This window comes from Channa argus, chromosome 12 (assembly GCF_033026475.1).
Source record: "Channa argus isolate prfri chromosome 12, Channa argus male v1.0, whole genome shotgun sequence".
Lineage (NCBI taxonomy): Eukaryota > Metazoa > Chordata > Actinopteri > Anabantiformes > Channidae > Channa > Channa argus.
Genome location: NC_090208.1, coordinates 36862 through 57432, shown reverse-complemented (window position 1 = coordinate 57432; position 20571 = coordinate 36862). Strand labels below are relative to the sequence as shown.

The 20571-nt window shown below is 44.3% G+C and overlaps 2 protein-coding genes and 1 long non-coding RNA gene across 4 annotated transcripts; 2 read left to right on the top strand and 1 right to left on the bottom strand.

Annotated features, from left to right (window-relative positions):
• The first annotated feature begins 2037 nt into the window (after positions 1–2037).
• Positions 2038–7435, top strand: LOC137137695 (basic proline-rich protein-like). Of its 2 annotated transcripts, none has more exons than XM_067524291.1 (2): positions 2038–4430; positions 4521–7435. In XM_067524291.1, the coding sequence occupies exons 1-2, from the start codon at positions 2968–2970 to the stop codon at positions 6781–6783; spliced, it is 3726 nt and encodes a 1241-aa protein (XP_067380392.1). In that variant the 5' UTR covers positions 2038–2967; the 3' UTR covers positions 6784–7435. The 2 variants fall into 2 exon arrangements, with proteins under 2 accessions (XP_067380392.1, XP_067380393.1); XM_067524292.1 differs by having other exon boundaries at positions 2038–4655; positions 4944–7435.
• Positions 7436–7538: 103 nt separating this feature from the next.
• Positions 7539–15557, top strand: LOC137137700 (uncharacterized). The gene is made up of 4 exons (XR_010915764.1): positions 7539–10004; positions 11163–11365; positions 12234–12370; positions 12935–15557. It is a non-coding gene; the product is annotated as an uncharacterized lncRNA (long non-coding RNA).
• A 1216-nt stretch (positions 15558–16773) lies between these two features.
• On the bottom strand, positions 16774–20096 carry LOC137137699 (H-2 class II histocompatibility antigen, E-S beta chain-like). The gene is made up of 6 exons (XM_067524305.1): positions 19986–20096; positions 19639–19908; positions 18942–19155; positions 18012–18079; positions 17813–17926; positions 16774–17188 (listed from the first exon to the last, which is right to left on the bottom strand). Exons 1-6 carry the CDS (start codon positions 20038–20040, stop codon positions 17163–17165), a joined length of 747 nt encoding a protein of 248 aa, XP_067380406.1. The 5' UTR covers positions 20041–20096; the 3' UTR covers positions 16774–17162.
• Positions 20097–20571: the final 475 nt, after the last annotated feature.

The window sequence follows — 20571 nt, the reverse complement described above, 5'->3', positions numbered from 1 at the left end:
ATGTAATAAACTCTGTAGTGATTATCGCAATACATAAAACAGTTTCAAACTAACAGTATTTTAACATCTGTAAATAGTGATTTACAGCTGAGTTTACACAAATATTGAATTAATTTAGGATGTGGTGAATGTGTAACTTCCTGTTTGATTCTTTGGGAAACTGACCGTCTGATCTCCTTGTTTCAGCCAAATAAAGACAATGCATTTGTCCACAGAAGTTAGATCTGCTCATGGTCCAAACATGAGGAGTTTCATTAAGTCTCTGCTGCCTGGTGAGTCCAACACAGTCTCTTTTATCACTTTTCCATCCATTCATGTATTTTGTGATGCCCCTGGTCTGGGGTAAACTAGACGTGTGCTCCTCCACTGTTTCCATTCCCAATCAAGAACTAGACCAAGTTTTACAAATGGTAGCAGTTTTATTTGCTTCGGATGTGAGCAGTGCTCAAAACAACAAACAAAACTCGAGCACCAACCCTGTCTTACCTAAGCAAACCAAACAAATACAAAAATAAATGACAGGATGTATAATCTGAACTCCCAAAACAGGCGAAGCATTTGTAAAAATAAAAGGGCTTCTCACCCCTATTGTTGCTACCTGGTGCTCGATATTTACAGTAAGTTATATTTATACTTATTTACAGAAATGTCAAAACCAAAATTCACAGAGCTCTCTAATCAAGTCCAAACAGGATGCTGGGCTGGTTGGGAGTGGCAGAGGTGGACGGCTGAGGGCTGCTGACATCCTGGGTATATGGAGGAAGATGCCCCATCCTGTCCAATTAGGTGGCGACCACCTGTGCTTCAACACCCCTCAGACACACCCACAGAAAACACACACCCCACAAAACACACAAAGAGGAAGAGAAGGAGGCAACATAACACAGATAATGACCCACGTCATAACAATTTATTCATTTATTCATTCATTCCAGTTGTACGAGTCCAGAGACTGTGTATGTTCACACTGATATGATGGTTGGAAGCTGCTTTAACAGCTTTCAGTCAGAAACATGTTTGTTCAAACACAGAATGATGATTTTTTTCTTCTAATTTTCTGAGACATAAACTGGTCCAGATCATCAAACTGTGACTGAGTTAATGTCTGTACTCACTGATGTTTGTACTGAAAGTCTTCAAGCTCAAGACTGATCATGGCGGAGGGTGTCTGATGACCACTGATTAATGTGTTAAAAGCCCCCTCGCCCATTTTTTCTCTTTTTCATCTGTGTAAAACCAAAGTACAAAGACAATAATTTGTTTTATTGAGGAAAGTGACTATTTCATGACCATAATAGCAACTTTATTCATATAAAGTTGCTATTATGGTCATGAAATAGTCCTGGCCAACCCGCGGCTCCCGAGCCACATGCGGCTCTTGCGTTCATATCAAAGTTTGTGTTTGTGGTTTTTTTTGTTTTTGTTTTTGTTTTGTTTTTTATGTGCATGTTCGCTTCGCTTGAGTTCAATACGGTATTTTCGTCAAATGCGCATGTGCGTGAGATGAAAATACCGAAAAGTTTCCCAGTAGGTGCAGGATCATTTGAGTGAACAATTTTTGTAAAGTTCGCTCTCAAAATGGCAGGAAAAAATGCACAGCAAAACGAGAATATGAAGATGACCACAGGATGTTTTTAACAGAGTGGGAGAGTTTTATATTTTTTTGTTGAACATCAGGCGTCATTAGCGTATTTGAAAGCTTCAAATCTTCAGCTCACTCCATGCTAACATCAACCAGGAATTTCCAAAAGGGACTGAACTTCGCAAAAACAAGTTTGAAAAGTCAGGCAGAAAAGCAGATACAGTTTTAACAAAAAATTCCCGAAGCACTCAGAGACCGTAACGATAGCATCGTATCCACTGGCTTGGAACATTGCGCGGGCTAAAAAGCCACACAATGAGCGGGAGTTCGTTAAAAAATGCCTCAGTGACACTTTTGAAATCTTGTCTCCTGAAAACGACAAACTAAAACAAATGGTATCAGACATTCAACTGTCCCGCCACACTGTTGAACACAGAATATCGCACATTAACACGGTGTCAGGATCTTGTTGCACTTCCTGTCCCTGGACTTTTATTTTGTGGCCCCTTCTCCTTACTTCCTGTCCCTGGTTATGTTTACCCAGCTTTACCCTCGTTGTCCCTCATTGTTTGCACCTGTTCCCCCTTCTATTTAAGTTCAGTCTTCCCTTCACTCCCCTGCCAGATCCTCGTCGTTGTTAAAGTGGTCTCTGCCGTCATGGTTACTGTCTTCCTCGCTGTTGTTATTACCCTCACCAACCCCACAGTGGACTCTGGACTCTAGGAAAAGCCAAATGTGTTTTTCATGGACTCTGGTATTCTGGACACTAGCTTTCCCCTTTGGTCTGAGGTTTGTTTTTGGTTCTCTATCAGTGTTTCTTGTTTTAGTCCTGTTTTCCCTGCCTGTTGCTCCCGGGTTTTGTGTTTTAGGTTTACCTACTGTTGATTTCTGTGTGTAGGTTAATCTTCCGTTTTTTTCCGCTAGTCTGGTCCTGGGTTTTGATGTTTTTGGTATGCTTTGCGTTTTTTCAGTTTATCAGGGTCTTTTGCTCAGTATATACGTGTCTGCCACCCCTAAAGTCTCCGGTGTTAGTTTCCGTGCTCCCCCCCCCCCGACTCTGCTAATTTGGTTAACCCTTTCTTCCAGGAGGTTTTGGTTCATGTTCCGTTTTTTTTCCCTTAGTAGTATTATTATACCATATCATTTGTTTTTGTTTTATCTCTCCTGTTTATTAGTTATTGTTATCTTTATTTTACTGAGTTAACGCCCCTCACGTTTTGGGCCTTTGGGTAGTTTTGGCTGAGTCTGTTGTGTTTCTGAGCCTGTTGTCTGTGCCCTCCTATTAGGAGTGATTTCCGTTTTGCCAATTTCAAGTCTGTCAATAAAAGCCCCTTATTGCAATCCCTCTTACAGTCTCTTCACTTGGGTCCTCCCTTAACCTTAACATGACAGTAGGATCTGGCCAAAGATTGGACCCTGAGACGTGTAAGAGGCAAACTATGAATCTGTCTGAGGCAAGGGAGTTATGGCTTCAGGTTAGGGAGCAATCAGACTCTCAAGATTACTTTTTTGAAGACCCCAGTCCTCGTTATTCGGTTAGGTACATCGATCCTTATTTTTTCAAGGGCCTCAGGCGTAGGAGGATCACCAAACCTCAGACCAAATCACTTGTTCCTGACTCCCCTCAGTCTGTCAATATTCCTGAGGGTGTTTCCGGGCCGGCTGACACGCACTCTATCCCTGACTCTACCACTGAGTCTGTTACAGCACCGCCTGCCCTTAGGCCAGCCTGCTGCCAACCTGTCCCAGTTCTGTCTCCGGTAGAGCCAACTCTACCAATACCTGAGGTGTCAGCTCTTGATCCGGGGCTGGCTTCATGTCCGGTTGACGCTCTCCCCAACTCTGTCCCGAGCAAGTCATACCAGTTTGCCATAGAGCCACAGGTTGTCGGACCCTATATGCACAAGAAACGCTCAAGACGTCGAAGGGCCCGGCACGCCACCCCTTCCGAAACCCCAAGCCAGGAACCTCTCTCTAGCACCACCTCAGAGTCTAGCACTCGAGCTCTGTCTGCTCAGGAAGCTAGGGAGAGGGAGGAGTTCGAAGTAATCGACAAACTGCTGACTGTACTCAAGGTCAAGCTAAAGGCCTCCCTCCACGACCCTGCTTCTAGCTGTGCTATTGTTCAACGTATGGAGGACCTTATTCTGTCCCGGCCATGGCTACGGGAGATGGGGGCTGCTATCATGCATTTGGCCAGTCTAAGGGAGTTTCGGGCCATGCTGGGGGCCCAAATCCCCTCGCCTGTCCATGTTGTGGTTCTACCTGGACCTGAACCTGCCTCTACTGTCCCAGCTCCTGCCTCTGAACCTGATTCTGCAGTTCCTGCTCCTCTCACGGTCCCAGCTCCTGCCTCTGAACCTGATTCTGCAGTTCCTGCTCCTCTCACGGTCCCAGCTCCTGCCCCTGAACCTGATTCTGCTGTTCCTGCTCCTCTCACGGTCCCAGCTCCTGCCCCTGAACCTGATTCTGCTGTTCCTGCTCCTCTCACGGTCCCAGCTCCTGCCCCTGAACCTGATTCTGCTGTTTCTGCTCCTCTCACGGTCCCAGCTCCTGCCCCTGAACCTGATTCTGCTATTCCTGCTCCTGTCACTGTCTCAGTTCCTGCCTCTGGCCCGGTGAGCATCTCACCTGGCCCTGGCTCTGCACCTGTCCCTGTTTGCCCAGATCTGGTCCAGAGGTCTGGGTCAGCCACCACTCCACCTGCTCCTGTTCCGGGGCGCGTCGACGCCGCCACCTCGGTCCAACCCCCCGGGAGAGTCGACGCCGCCACTACGGTCCAACCCCCTGGGAGAGTTGACACGGCCTCTGGTGATTCTGCTCTGGCGGTTCCTGTCGCGGCGCCGAGGTCGGCGACCGCTCGTCTGGTTCCTGTTCCTGTCGCGGCGCCGAGGTCGGCGACCGCTCGTCTGGTTCCTGTTCCTGTCGCGGCGCCGAGGTCGGCGACCGCTCGTCTGGTTCCTGTCGCGGCGCCGAGGTCGGCGACCGCTCGTCTGGTTCCTGTTCCTGTCGCGGCGCCGAGGTCGGCGACTGCTCGTCTGGTTCCTGTTCCTCTCCCTGTCGCGGCGCCGAGGTCGGCGACCGCTCGTCTGGTTCCGGTTCCTCTCCCTGTCGCGGCGCCGAGGTCGGCGACCGCTCGTCTGGTTCCGGTTCCTGTTCCTCTCCCTGTCGCGGCGCCGAGGTCGGCGACCGCTCGTCTGGTTCCTGTTCCTGTCGCCGCGCCGAGGTCGGCGACCGCTCGTCTGGTTCCTGTTCCTGTCGCCGCGCCGAGGTCGGCGACCGCTCGTCTGGTTCCTGTTCCTGTCGCCGCGCCGAGGTCGGCGACCGCTCGTCTGGTTCCTGTTCCTGTCGCCGCGCCGAGGTCGGCGACCGCTCGTCTGGTTCCTGTTCTTCTCCCTGTCCCGGCGCCGAGGTCGGCGACCGTTTCTCCCGTCTCTGTTTGTCCTGTTTCTATGTGCCCAGGTCCAGCTCCCGATTCTAATCCTACTCAGGCGCCTGCCTTTCGACCGGTCAGTGCTCCGCCGGGCCCCGATGCCGATCCTGCTACAGCACCTGCCTCCAGGTCACTCGATGCCTTGTCCGGCCTCGACACAAGTCCTGCTACGGCACCTGCCTCCGGGTCGCTCGCCGCCTCGCCCAGCCTCGACTCTGGTCCGGGCTCTGTTCCTGTTCTGGTTCCTGCTCCTGGCGTCGGGTCGGCCGTGGTCCGGCCTGGCTCTGATCCTGTTCTGGTTCCTGTTCCTGGCGCCGGGTCGGCCGTGGTCCGGCCTGGCTCTGTTCCTGTTTTGGTTCCTGTTCCTGACGCCGGGTCGGCCTTGGTCCGGCCTGGCTCTGTTCCTGTTCTGGTTCCTGCTCCTGCCGCCGGGTCGGCCGTGGTCCGGCCTGGCTCTGATCCTGTTCTGGTTCCTGCTCCTTCCGCCGGGTCGGCCGTGGTCCGGCCTGGCTCTGATCCTGTTCTGGTTCCTGCTCCTGCCGCCGGGTCGGCCGTGGTCCGGCCTGGCTCTGATCCTGTTCTGGTTCCTGCTCCTGGCGCCGGGTCGGCCGTGGTCCGGCCTGGCTCTGCTCCTGTTCTGGTTCCTGTTCCTGGCGCCGGGTCGGCCGTGGTACGGCCCACTCCTGACCCTGCTTCTGTTCCTGGTTCCGGGCCGGCCGTGGTACGGCCCACTCCTGACCCTGCTTCTGTTCCTGGTTCCGGGCCAGCCAACACTCCTTCTGGTCAATCTACCAGCCCTCCACTACCGGGTATCAGCCGACGTCGCCGGCCTCCCGTCCGGCTCACCAATGGGCCTCCCGTCCGGCCCCCGGAGGGCCCTCGCTTCAGCCGACGCCACCGGCCTCCCGTCCGGCTCACCACTGGGCCTCCCGTCCGGTCCCCGGAGGGCCTTTGCTTCAGCCGACGTCGCCGGCCTCCCGTCCGGTCCCCGGAGGGCCTTTGCTTCAGCCGCCGTCGCCGGCCTCCCGTCCGGTCCCCGGAGGGCCTTTGCTTCAGCCGACGTCGCCGGCCTCCCGTCCGGCCCCCGGAGGGCTTCTGCCGTCGCCGCCGGCCTCCCGTCCGGCCCCCGGAGGGCCTCTGCCGTCGCCGCCGGCCTCCCGTCCGGCCCCCGGAGGGCTTCTGCCGTCGCCGCCGGCCTCCCGTCCGGCCCCCGGAGGGCTTCTGCCGTCGCCGCCGGCCTCCCGTCCGGCCCCCGGAGGGCTTCTGCCGTCGCCGCCGGCCTCCCGTCCGGCCCCCGGAGGGCTTCTGCCGTCGCCGCCGGCCTCCCGTCCGGCCCCCGGAGGGCTTCTGCCGTCGCCGCCGGCCACCTGCTCGGCTCCCTGCTGGGTCTCCTCCTGTCGCCGCCGGCCACCTGCTCGGCTCCCTGCTGGGTCTCCTGTCACGTCCTGGAGGGCTTCAAGCCCGCCTCCGGTCCCCCGCCACCCACCCTGGCCCTCCTCCGGACCCCCACCGCCCACCCGGCTCAGCCTGGACCTTCTGGCCTTTTAGGGCTGTCTGGAATCCAGCCCTTGAGGGGGGGGCTCTGTCAGGATCTTGTTGCACTTCCTGTCCCTGGACTTTTATTTTGTGGCCCCTTCTCCTTACTTCCTGTCCCTGGTTATGTTTACCCAGCTTTACCCTCGTTGTCCCTCATTGTTTGCACCTGTTCCCCCTTCTATTTAAGTTCAGTCTTCCCTTCACTCCCCTGCCAGATCCTCGTCGTTGTTAAAGTGGTCTCTGCCGTCATGGTTACTGTCTTCCTCGCTGTTGTTATTACCCTCACCAACCCCACAGTGGACTCTGGACTCTAGGAAAAGCCAAATGTGTTTTTCATGGACTCTGGTATTCTGGACACTAGCTTTCCCCTTTGGTCTGAGGTTTGTTTTTGGTTCTCTATCAGTGTTTCTTGTTTTAGTCCTGTTTTCCCTGCCTGTTGCTCCCGGGTTTTGTGTTTTAGGTTTACCTACTGTTGATTTCTGTGTGTAGGTTAATCTTCCGTTTTTTTCCGCTAGTCTGGTCCTGGGTTTTGATGTTTTTGGTATGCTTTGCGTTTTTTCAGTTTATCAGGGTCTTTTGCTCAGTATATACGTGTCTGCCACCCCTAAAGTCTCCGGTGTTAGTTTCCGTGCTCCCCCCCCCCCGACTCTGCTAATTTGGTTAACCCTTTCTTCCAGGAGGTTTTGGTTCATGTTCCGTTTTTTTTCCCTTAGTAGTATTATTATACCATATCATTTGTTTTTGTTTTATCTCTCCTGTTTATTAGTTATTGTTATCTTTATTTTACTGAGTTAACGCCCCTCACGTTTTGGGCCTTTGGGTAGTTTTGGCTGAGTCTGTTGTGTTTCTGAGCCTGTTGTCTGTGCCCTCCTATTAGGAGTGATTTCCGTTTTGCCAATTTCAAGTCTGTCAATAAAAGCCCCTTATTGCAATCCCTCTTACAGTCTCTTCACTTGGGTCCTCCCTTAACCTTAACATGACACACGGCTATTGAATCACAGTTGCACTCTGACCTTCAAGCATGTGAGTATTTTAGTGTCGCATTGGATAAGAGTTGTGACATACGTCACAAGCCTCAGTTGGCAATATTTGCACGGTTTGTGTCAAACGATTGTGTGATGAAAGAAGAACTCCTTGATATTGTACCATTAAAAGACAGAACCCGTGGCATAGATGTGAAAGAAACAATGATGGCTGCATTTGCGAAAGCAAATGTGCCCAAACCGAAACTAACTGCAATAGCCACGGATGGAGCGTCAGCCATGATCGGATCTGTGAACGGGCTTGTGGGACTGTGCAAAGCCGACCAAACATTTCCCGAGGTTTGGAATTTCCACTGCATCATCCACATGGAGCAACTCGTGTCTAAATCATTGAATTTAGAAAACGTCATGAAGCCTGTGATGGAAATCGTAAACTACATCCGCACACATGCGCTTAACCACAGGCAATTCAAGAATCTCATCGCTGAGCTGGACCAAGGGCTTCCAGGTGAATTGCCGCTGCACTGCACTGTGAGGTGGCTGTCAAAAGGCCGCGTACTCTCTCGCTTCTTTGAGCTTTTGGATGCCGTGAAACTGTTCATGAAAGAGAAAGACAAGGACTATCCCGAGCTCTTGGACCTCGAGTGGAGTATGGATCTGGCTTTTTTGGTCGACATCCTGTGTCACTTGGACAGATTGAACCTGACCCTGCAGGGTAAGTTAAAAATGCTGCCTGACCTGGTGCAAGGCAATGAATGCCAGAAGTCCCACTAAGCAACATGCATAGTAAAAGAAACATGCTATTGTGAATTATTATATTTTTGTTTGTGGGCTTGGTTGAACTTAGAGTTTGTGTGTGTGAGACAGTGCACACAATGTTCATTGTTGAAAATGACTGGCCTGTGGTCTTAGTACTGTAGGAGTCAATTTCTGTCATTATCATGTTGGTGTGTGACTTAAAATAAAACAACAATACATCTGGCTGAGCAGAGGTCTGTGTGTGTGTGTGTGTGTGTGTGTGAGGAAGGGAGGGGGTGATGTTCATGTGTGCCCATGATGTGGCTCTTTGCGGTAACACAGTAAAAAATGTGGCTCTTACTCTCTGACTGGTTGGCCACCCCAGTTCTAGTTAATACTAGTTATTTTAATAACAAGATAAATGAAATGTTGTTGAAATGTTGAACATAGAAGATTCAGCATGAGTTTGAGAGAACAATAAAGAACAAGACATCTGGTATAAAGTTTTTATAAATAGAGATGAAATCATGAACAGTTCATTGTTTAGTGTCTTTACAGTTTGATTCACTGTAACTGCATTCATGGTGTTGTTTTTAGAAAAAAGCAGCTATTGTTGGAGAAAAAGCTCTAAAACTGAAATACTATAAGCCTTTAGTGTTGACCTGCACTGACCTGTGTCCTCCTTTTGCAGGTGTGTCTTTGCTGATGGTGCCTGAACTGATTGTTTCTGGACAAGATGAGTTGTTTCAAAAGATTAAAAACGTTATATTGAGTTATTCCACAAAGGAGGGAGGTCTGGGAGGACGGATTATCCAACAAAACCTTGGAGACCACTGTGCACTAACCTTACCAAGATGTTCCCTTAACCCTGTCCAAGTCAAGTTGTATAATGTTGTACAGTGGAGTCACATCCTACAACACATTTACAGCTGCTTTGAAAAGTATTCGGACCTCTTCCACTTTTTACTGTTTTTTACATAAAAAAACAAAAGCCAATTAGTGTCCATCAGTCTACACACTTTAAGACATAATGACAGAGTGAAAAACAAATACTGCAAATTAACTCAAACTCTAAAACTGAAACCTTTCATTTATGTAAGTATTCAGCACCTCAGTACTGCAGCTCTGAATCTTATTTGTTAAATCTCTACAAGCTTCTTACACCTGGATTTGGGCAGTTTGTCCTTCGGGACTCTTCAAAGATGTTCTGTGGGGTTTCTGTTTGAGCTTTGGTTGGACCACTCAGGAACAGCCAGAGACATGTCCTAAAGACACTTCAGTGTTTTCTTGGACTTTGCTTTTGATTGTGGTCGTACTAAAAGGTAAATCATTAGGGGGATGAAATCAGCAAAAACAAGTCAGTGATGTGGCAGAGAAAGTTCCCAAACTGATAGAAAACATCTTACAGCAGCAAAAGCTTGTGATGGCACAAATGACACCATAAGGCAACAGTCCAAACTGTACATGAGCACAATAAAAATCTTTGTTTTCATCTCTGTGAGTAAGGTTCTTGTAAATTATCCACTCCAGAGATCGATGTATGACAAACCATCTGTCCTTCACCAACAGTTATCATTGGTTTAAATTAAAATAGAATAATAGAACAGCCATGTAATATTTCAGGATGTGGTGAATGTTTCTGTGTCTTCCCCTGACGCTGTGAAACCAAAAAGCAGAAGTTGAACCACACCTCATCCAGACATGAAGAGTCTCTCTGAGTCTCTGCTGCTCGGTAAGTCCAACACCAACTTATTCATTCTCTGGTGTCCCAGCACCGCACAGAAGACACCAAGCAAAACTTTTTAGCGCAATGATCCCACGATGGTGGAACGAGCTTCCAAACTCTGCACGCTCAGCTGATTCTCTCCCAATATTCAAAAAACCGCTGAAAACAGAACTCTTCCGCATCTTCCTATGCACTTCAATCTATTTAAAAAATAAAACTTCCTTTCTGCTCTTTCTCGCACTTGCATCTCGTGACCTGTGAACACTTTTCTAATAGGACTTTGCTTTGATGTTTTCTCCTTGACTTAGATTCTTGCTGCTTTGTACCTCACATGTAAGTCGCTTTGGATAAAAGCATCTGATAGATGACTAAATGTAAATGTCATTCATTCATACTCACTGTGTTTTCTGGTTCATTCTGTCTCCGTTGTGTTTGAGGTAGTCACAGTCAAATACTCTCCCTTCATATCGGACACACTAGTTATTAATCTGACATATTCACATCTGTATCCACAAATGTGTTTGAGAGTGGTTTAAATCATTAAAATGTGAAGGAGTTTGTGTCTGATCATGACATTTAAAGGTTCAGCTAATTTCTTCCCCAACATGACATTTATACAGTGAAAGGGTAAAATAGTTTCCTGGTTACAGCAACAACTCAACATTAAAGTTGGGTTATCAGACAGGAAGTGGAGCTGAGGATGATGCATAATGAAAGTGTGGAAATTAAACCACAACAATTGAATTTTCAATAATTAGCTTAAATGTGAAGTGAACACAGATGTTACTGTGAAGAAGAGAAACATGAGATCAGTTTTCAGTTCTCTGTCATTTTTCATTTTATCAGTTCTGCAGGTCGTAGCAAACCACTGATTTCTAATTCTGTTTGAGGATTTAGTTTTAAATAATTTAGGTTTCAATATCTGCTGGTTTTTAATCTGCTGAACTTTTGACCTTTAGTGCCCTTGGTGTCCTCTGACCTTTAATGTCCTATTGTGGACCTATTGTGTCCTCTGCCTTTTAGTGTCCTCAGTCTTTTACTGACCAGTGTCCTCCTGTTCCAGGTGTGTTTGTGCTGTTGCTGTCTGGACTCACTGTTTTTGCCGGTGTGACAAACTGACACTTCAACATTAATGCACTCACTTTTACTCTGTGTGTCCTCCAGTGTCTCTCAATGTCAGTCTAAACCTTCAGCAGTTCTTCACCAGAGGTCCTCCAGTGTCTCTGAGTTTTGTTAAAGATGGACAGACAGTTGATGGATGGACAGTGAAGAGGACCAGACTAAAAAGCTGGTCTGCAGAACTGGAATTTACTGGTGTGAAGACAGAGCTGGACAGAGGGGTACGGAGGTCAATATCACTGTAACAGGTACAGGAAGTCATAGGATCATCTGGCCTGTCATTACACTGCACCCCCCCCAAACACACAGACAGATAAATGTTTTGTAGCATAGTATTACCTGAGCCTGACAGTTGACTTGTGTGTTTCTATTCACCTGTTCCTCCTTGTTAGAAACATTTCACCACTCATTTAAGTAGCTTTTCCAGTATGAGGAAAGTTGCTCAGGAAATGCAATGAAATGAAAGTTTTAGTGGGTGTGAACAGTTTTCTGTTGAGATTTGACCCATTTGGATGAACACATGGTGTCATGGCAAAAATGACAATATCTGGTCTTAGAAATCTCACTGTAGAAAGGTGATGAATGCTCCTGGAAGATGAGAGAGAGGCTGCATAAGGAACCAAAAGAGTTAGATCAGCCTAACCAACACTTTGACTGCAACTGTCACAGCTTGCAGGCATCATAATCCATCATCTCCAGGATCCAGCTTAGCTAAAAAGTAATGTTGTTATCTGCCAACATGGTCCTGTAACTAAACACATGTCATACAGCCAAGTCCCTGGTTAACAAACTTAACATAGAGACTGTGTAACACTGATGTGGAGTCTGTTTATGCTGCTCAAATTATTTTATCATAAGATGAGAGTTATTTTCCATGGAACAATACATTTAGAGCCTTTCTGTCTTGATCATTTATAATCCATTGTTTTCAGTATGACGTCATCATTTGTTTCTTGGTTAAAGAGATGAGAATGGATTGTTTGGTTATCAGCTGTGATCACATGACCTCAATAAGTTACTTTAGAGCAAATTATAATGTAAACAGACTGATTTTATGTCAGTTTTCTGCTAAATGTTTGAGTACGTTCATCTTATCTAACATGTAGACTTTCTCAGACAGGCTGCACATCATAAAATCATCAATGTACTGCAGCAGAGCTAATCCTGCTACTAAATATGATGTCTGAGATTTCAGCTGATGGAAAACACCTGGACTTCCTAAAAACTCAATTAATAAAACAAATCTCATGCAGGTAATTCTCATTATTTTATTATTTATTTTTTAAGGAGAAAGCAAACAAGTAATGACTGTCCGCATACATAAGGAAAAAATACATTATCCAATCCAGCAACCAACAAGTTATTTGGTTGTGGATTGGGTTTGTTTGTTTTTTACTGCTCGCAAATCCTGAACAAACCTCGACTATCTACTATCAAGATCACACATCTTTATCAGTAAATATTCACAAGATACAATTACAGCTGCTTTTCTTTGGCAATTCAAACACTGATCTAATTCCATCAGTGGCTTTTTGTTTTAGAGATTATTAACATTTGAAATTTATATAGAATGGACATGTGCATGTGAAGTTGCATATCTAATTTAAATATATTTAATTAAAATACATTTTGGATGATGAAACATACTATACTTACTTTTACTATACTTTTGTTGTGTTGTTTTTTCCTTTAACCAGCATGTAACATGTTTTTTCAAAAGTGTTTTGAATAATGCAAAATCCCGCTTTTCTCAATAGAAAACAGTGAATCTGAATCATCTTTTGTTTTTCTCCTCTCCCCCCTTTTTCCATTTACAGGTTATCACAGGTCACATTAAGGTCACTGTGACGTCAGGGTGTATAATTATGTGACTTACTCTATAACAAGCACAGCTTCAAGCCTTTTTACTGGGAAATATTAAAATCTTAGTTGATTCACACAGGAAAGAATCACTAGCTCATCTGATCCTAACCCTCTGCTCTCTGCTTGCAGCTCTTTGTTGTTGTGTTGTTGCCACTATTTCTGATAAGGAAAAAAGTGTGTGTGTTTCTGCTCAGGCACAAACATGCAAAACAGAACTAAAATCCTTCCTGTAGGCAGCCACACACTGAACATATCACAGCTGATTCAACCTCAAGTTGCTACTTACCATGCACAGAAGGACACTTTTTGAAAATAGCCCAAATTTCCCCACCTGTCTTATTCTGATTTAGCTAATGAAAATATGGGGAACAGCATTTGAAGGTCATAGAAACAGTTTTGTTCCTCATTCAGAGAGACAGCACATAAGTGATCAGACCAATTAAACACTGCAGTCAATTTCTCAAACTTCACTGAATCCCATCTTTGTTCATAATGAACATCAGTGCAGGTCTGAGCAAGCATTTCTTCACTGCAGTTTGCAAATCAGTGTGTGTGTGTAAGCATGTCTTCATTGCAGTGTGTGTCAGTGTGCATCACCTCCCTGCTTTTGATCAGTCATCAGCAACTGTCCCCGGGACACCAGCTTTTCCTCCACCCGTCAGTTTGCCACTGGCGATGACTTCTCAGGACAATCTCTGGGTCTATGTCCTCCTCAATCCCAGAGGGACAGTCCTTTGCACAATGTCCCTTTTGCTCATATGTGTGGGATCCATCTGCAGCTACTGACCGTCAGCCACATCCAAGTCCTCGTCCTCTGTCTCTCCATCGTCCACAATATCCTTTTCCTCCACGACCTCTGTCAAATGAAGACATCTTCATCCTGTATCACAGACTGTCTGGGCCTGCCCTCTTCCATCTTTCCCCTCCTGAGGTGGTCGCAAATGAGGCAGATGATGAGAATGCAGAAAGGGAGGAAGATGAGGACGAGGACGGAGATGTGGTGGAGTCAGGTGGTGGTTGTTGTTGTGGGACTGGCTGTTGTTGCACTCGTTGTTCATGGTGTCCTTGCGGTGGTGGTTGTGGCAGCACTGACGGGTAGGAGTCTAAGCCAGCGTCCAGTTTCAGTGCCGTGATGTGTGGACAGAGAGAAGACACACTGGGAGAATGTGTTGGTGTGTGTGTGTTTTCTACTGATGCGTCATCTGTTCTGTGTGGTGCAGCTGTCATGAGAGTTTGATTTATATTTTATTTTCTTTCCCTAAACTCTACTTAATTTTTCTTTGTTCACATATTTACATTATGTAAGTTACACATCTGTCTTTTTGTGACTCTCTTTTTAGCCTCAGTTTCTTTTCTTGATTTAACATTTTTCTCCGCTAATTTTATTAGCTTATTTTATTAAAGCAACCTCCTGGAGGAAAACCAAAATACTGAACCAAAAGTTTCAAACATTTAAGACTTTTGTCACCATACTTTTCAGAATCTTAACATTTGGATTAATCTACTATTCTCTCTTGTGTCTGTTTGCCCTCTTTTTCCTCCATTCTCTCACTGTCACTTAATTCCTAGGACTTAGTCTGAGTGTGTGCACTTCTTGCCACACTTCCAGTAAGACAATGCCAAAACCCTTAATTTTACTTTTGGACCTGTCCTGTTCCAACTGCTCTGCCCTGTAATAATCTCTGACAGGGTCTTGAGAATGACAAATGTAAAAGGCAAAGAGAGACAAAGAATTCACTTGGTGCCTTTTTCCCCTAATAAATGTCACCATACTTGGTTTTCATAATCTCAACAATCGGACCCTGCGGGGTCCAAGCCCCTTTACTTCCCTGGTTTCCCATGGGACCCCATGCACAGCCTTCAACACAGACGTCTCTGTGAGGGTGAGGGTAACTTTTTAAAGCTCCCAATACACTAGCTTTATTTGTTGGCCCCTTCTTCCAACTTGGCCGTTGACCTTTCTACTCTCCAACTGACTAAGAGTCGCTCGATTATTCAGATTAATTCAACCAAGAATGGCAACTTGAGCTCAACAAAAATAATTTAAAACCTTCTTTATAACTCACCCAGTATCCATGTTGACCAGTTTTAATTTTTTAGTTCATGAATCAGGCGACAGTACACTGATTCTTTCAGTGGAGGTTGAGACTGGAATTTGTTTTCTTTTCCAGGGTTCATGCAAACCACTGTTCACTCTGGCTCCTCCGGTGACCACTCACAGATCCTGCAGACAGCAAATTGTCATGGCAAAAATTACCATATCTGGTCTTAGACACCTCAAGTGTCATCAGTAAAGAAGCTTCAACATCCAGGAAGAGAGAAGAACATCAACAGAGTTTCAGTTCTCCATCCTATGCAGTTCTAAACTTCATACATCACACATTAGTTTTAGAAGCTTCTGCTGCTGGGCAGAATATTCTCCACCCTCAGGCTACTGCTCCCAGCACTTTTCTCCTTTTCTGGAAACCTTTTCCCTTTTCAGCACTTTGATAAGCAGCTGTGAGCATGAAGTGACTCTGGGTCACTACAGTGTGGGATGGTCTGCTGTTAGACAATACCTGACCTTGGAGCAGCTCTGCAAACACAACTGCATGTGTTTGCAGAGCTGCTCCAAGGTCAGTAAAAATAAAAATATAAAAAATATATATAATAATATATAAAAATATTTTGTAAATTCTATTTTCTTATATTTTTCACATATATGTACTTCTTAAACACTGAGATTTTGTATGTACTGGTAGATAATGTGATCAGTTTTTATCATCATATTAGTCTTTCCACTGTCAGCTGTTCACATTTGTGTTTATTCAGGTGATCAAAAAGTTTTTTTCCCAAAGTTGAAAGTCCTCAGCTTTTGAATTGTTAACCCACAACAAATGTAAATAACTCTGTGCACATCTAAGTAGGATGTGTAATTAATGTATTGGCAGAATTTTTTTTTTATTATTTGCATTTTGATATTTCAGAGGTAATGATGGTTGAGGAAAGTGGAGACATGGATAAAGAAAGATACAGGGACACTTCTTAATTTTTTTATGTTGTTAAAATCTTATTTTCATCAATAAAGTTTGTACAGCTGAGAAATAAAATTGAGATTTAGAGCTGTATGTCAATGTGTTGAACTTTATGAATAAATTAATTTCACACAACACTCGTTTGCTGGCAGCAGCTGCGCTGTTTATTAAAAGATCAGAGATCTGATCTGCTAACCATTATATTAATCCACATACTGTATATTCTATTAACTGCTTTACTGTATTGCTATACACACAGATATGCAGAGCAAAAAAGGGAACTAAAATACTGAATAAAGAGTCTCAATACTTGTGCCAGTTTGATATTTAAATTTTCTTTGTTAATAACTTTCAGTAGTCATACAGCTAATTCAGTTTTCCCATTTGTCATTATGGAATACTGAGTGTAGATTAATAAGATAAAAAATTAAAATGATACTGTAGTATCAGGCTGCAACATAACATTTTAAAAACTTTCCAAATGCACTATATTTACAGTAAAATCACTTATTACTTCATTACTTTTAGGTGTTCCTTAACATATTTTTGTCAAACAGAATTTAAACTTTTAATTTTGAAATTATTAGTTTTTAAAGTACTTGTTCCTCTACTACATGTTAACTATGAATACATCACACAGCAGTAAATCTGATATATTTAGAGTTGTTTCAATGGGTGGGTAAGTAGTTTCCACCAGTTCTTTATTTTCCATAATGACAAAGATTTAGAGTTAGAAATATATTGTATATAACATATCTAAAATATTTATTAATACCAGACATTTTCTTACGGTTTATTGTTAAAATTAAAACTCCAGCAGAAACAAATTAACAAACTGAATCAGGATTAAAATCAGTGATCACATAATGTAAAGCAGAGTTAAGGAGTCAGAGGAAGTAAATTATTGATTTCACACAGTAAACAAGCAGAGTCCAGATCAAACCTGATCCAGGACTGTCAGAGGAAACAACACAGACTCTGACAGAACATGAACATGTCAGATAGAAAAGACTTATAACTATAAACAGTGATGCTTCTGGATCAGGTTCAGACCAGCTGAGGATCAGAGACAGAGACCACCATCAGAGAAGCAGGTGTTCAGCTGGTCCAGCAGGTGGCAGCATTGACAGTCTCCAAACAGGAACAGGATTTAGGACCTGGCCCAGGATCAGTTGGTTGGAACCAGAATACGTCCTGGATTTAAGAAAACAAGAGAAGAGGATCAACACCTAACACCACATCATTAAAACTGGACTAAACTGATCTGAGACCAGACCAGGGTTAAGGATCCTGTCTCTCTTTTGAACAATAGATGGACACGGTCAACAACAAACACCAGTACCAAATCACCAATCACAAAATGCTCAGTCTGGACTTGTCTAACATTAGTTTAGACAATAAAACTAGTCTTCAGACTGGTACAAAGACTGAAACTGCTTTAAAAATTAGTGGTGATCTGGAAAGACAGTTACTGATTTTGTCTAAGCTAGTCTAAATCATATAGTATATATGATAGTATATCATGGTATATAGATAGAGTCAATAGCTAGAAAAGCGCTATATTAGTGCAGATCATTTACCATTTTTGAAAGCTGCTGTCAGCAGTGTGTGGCAATTTGAATAAACTGTGAAGAGCAGTAGAAATGTGGTGTAGTACAGAATATTAGAATAAGTCAGATTTTACTGCTCTGAAGACAGTTTTGGTCACTGTTTATTTACAGACATAACTCTAATTAGTGTAAACTGGTTTCTGACTTCTCTAAACTGGTTCTGAATCTGGTTGTAAACTGGTTCTGGACCAGATGTGTGGTCTCTGACCTCTGGCCTTCCTCTTGTAGTAGATGAATCCAGCCAGGGATAAGATCAGACCCAGGATCAGTCCTGAGGCTCCGATGGCGATCTGGTTTCTCTCTGACTCAGGCAGGGACGGATCTGAGGACAGACAAGTAAGCAGACACACAGGTGTAGAAACAGATAGGTGAGAGACATACAGGTGTATTGACAGACAGATATTTACCCCAGTCAGTAACCAGAGGTTGTTTGAGGCTGGCGTGTTCCACCACACAGGAGATCTTCTCTCCAGACCTGTCAACACAAACCAACACATCACTGATTCTGTTACTGCTCTAACTGGAACAAACTGGATCCGGTGACTCTTGTAGAACTCATAAAGTTGGTTACTGATATGTTTGTTTCTACTACACAAACATCAGCCCAGAAGCAGCCAGTCAGCTCAATAACTGGCTGCACTGTAGTCTGAAGCTGGCAGTTCACAGTCATGGAAATTGACTGTTGTTGTAGGTGTCTGTGTGATGATTGTTAAAAATAACATTTACTGAGAAAATGAAAGATTCCAACAGTTTGTGTCATGTGTTTAAAGATGGATGTTCAATAAGAAGCAGTCACACTCTTCTGCCCCCAGTACAAGCAGAATTAACTGTGCCTAATCTAACAAATAAAAAAAAAAAGATCTGGAACCTGGGTGTTGAATTTAATTCAGAACTGTCCAAGTGACTAAAGTCAAATCCTGCACTGTCCCAACTGAGACCAGGTCTTTCTTTCATCTGCTGATCATCCATGCTTCTGCCTCCTCCTCCTGCAGTCTGAACTACTGCAGTGCTTAGTGTTGATCTCAGCAGGAGAAACAATCAAAGACCAGAACTGATAAAAAAAAAAAATGCTGCTTTAACTGTAAGAGACGACATCACACTGATCCTCTTTTACCTTTCACTGGTTACTGGTTTGGCATCTTACTGCTTGTTTTTAAAGTCCTGTCTGACCAGGCTCCTCCTTACATCTGTGACATGTTGTTGTCATTGTTGCTGTTTTTAAGTGAGCTTTTAAAGGTGCTAAAGAATGAATTTTATTATTACTATTATGTTTTATGTTTTTATCAAGCCTATCTTAGAAGTAAAATTCTTAAACCTACAGCTGGACCTGGACCCACCTGGGTGTGAACTCCAGGTGAGAGTGGACCTGGTAGTACCAATCACCATCTGCCAGCTCATCAGTGGAAGTGACACCAGAAGTGACTTCCTGTCCGTCTCTGGTCCAGCTCACTTTGATCTGTTTGGGGAAGAAGTCGTAGATGCTGCAGACCAACATGGCAGGATGTTTACCAGCAGAGGGGGTTGTAGAGTAGACTCTGACAGTGGGTTTAACTGGAAGATACAAGCATTATTATTTCAAAATATCTGGACTCAATAAGTAAGTGGACATTTGTACACTGTGCAACAATAATTTTATTTTATGATGCTGAAGAGAAATTATTTCATTTCTATTCATCAGCAAAATCAGTTGATGTTGTATCAGCGTTTGACCAGGTGGAGACTGGGACCAGAGTCTGAACCAACAATGTCAGATTTATTAAATGTTTTCTTCTTAAATATTGTTAATGTATACATAATATTTATGAAAAATTACATCAAACTGAATCAGATTTACAGCACTTGTTAAATTATTTTAAAGTTAAAGTTAAAATGTTTGTTCTGTACGATATAAAAATCATCTGTAGTTAAAACAGTAAATAATTAAATAACAATAGTACGAACAGTTGGATCAGTGGTTTTGTTGATAATGATTCAGTCTGTGGATGAATGTGAGGTTGAACATGAAGATGTGATGTTACACAAACACACACTCACCTGATTTAGACAGAACAGCTTGGTAGTCAATACCAATGTTATGTTGGCAGACAGTCTCCCTCTGAGCTCTCATCGCAGCCAGGTTTCCAGTATCTTTGTTCCAGGCCTCTGCATCCTTCACACCGTTACCGTATCCAACATACTCCCCCACTCTGCTGTCAAACCTGACTTCTTCTATCTTGTTAAAATAATACGACCTGATGTACTGGATGTCCTTCAGATCAGTGGAGTTAAACAGACAGCGGTCCACTGAAAACTCATAAAATCCATCTGAGGAATAAACAGACAGAATCTGTGATAAGTGTATTGATCAGTGATCAGTGTATTGATCAGTGGGATGATCCTACCTGCTGTGTAGACCGTGATGAAGAGGAGAAAGAAGCTGAGAAAAGTTGAAGCCATGTTCCTTTGATCACTTCACAAACACTGACACAGTCTGACTGAGAACCGCTCTAAAAAAGGACGTGGTCACATGATGCAGAGTCACCTGTTACCAGGCAGACAACACATGTAATCTGGTGGTGAAGGCACAGACACAGTGACAGAGGAGAGTTAATACAAGATGTGGCTAAATAAATAAATAAGGAATTATATAAAAAGTGATAACAGTGGAAGCAGAGGGACAGCTGGAGGAGATGTACACAGAGAACATTATCCTCAGTGCTCATCCACAGCAACAACACACATTTGGTTTTCTTCCTTAGACTTCAGGATTTTAACACAAGTAAAACAAACTACACAACCACCTGTCTGAGTGTACTGCAGCCATGAGGTTAGGATCTGTCTCTGCTACAACAATTCTGTCTCGACTGATGTGTAAAAAAACTCTAAAAAGTGTTAATGCCCATTTCCATATGAGACTAACAATAGAACCCAAATTCTGAGGTCAATAAGTGTATGAGAATGGTTGGTAACTTGGAGCTGCTGGGGTAA

Bases quoted from the DNA above. Each gene is read 5' to 3' on its own strand.
- LOC137137695 (XM_067524291.1), top strand. From the start codon at position 2,968: ATGACAGTAGGATCTGGCCAAAGATTGGACCCTGAGACGTGTAAGAGG. The intron at 4,431-4,520 runs GTCGGCGACCGC...CGCGGCGCCGAG, and splicing joins GTTCCTGTCGCGGCGCCGAG to GTCGGCGACCGCTCGTCTGG.
- LOC137137699 (XM_067524305.1), bottom strand. From the start codon at position 20,040: ATGGCTTCAACTTTTCTCAGCTTCTTTCTCCTCTTCATCACGGTCTAC. The intron at 19,909-19,985 runs GTAGGATCATCC...TTTATTCCTCAG, and splicing joins CATCACGGTCTACACAGCAG to ATGGATTTTATGAGTTTTCA. The intron at 17,189-17,812 runs GTCAGAGACCAC...TCTTAAATCCAG, and splicing joins CTACAAGAGGAAGGCCAGAG to GACGTATTCTGGTTCCAACC.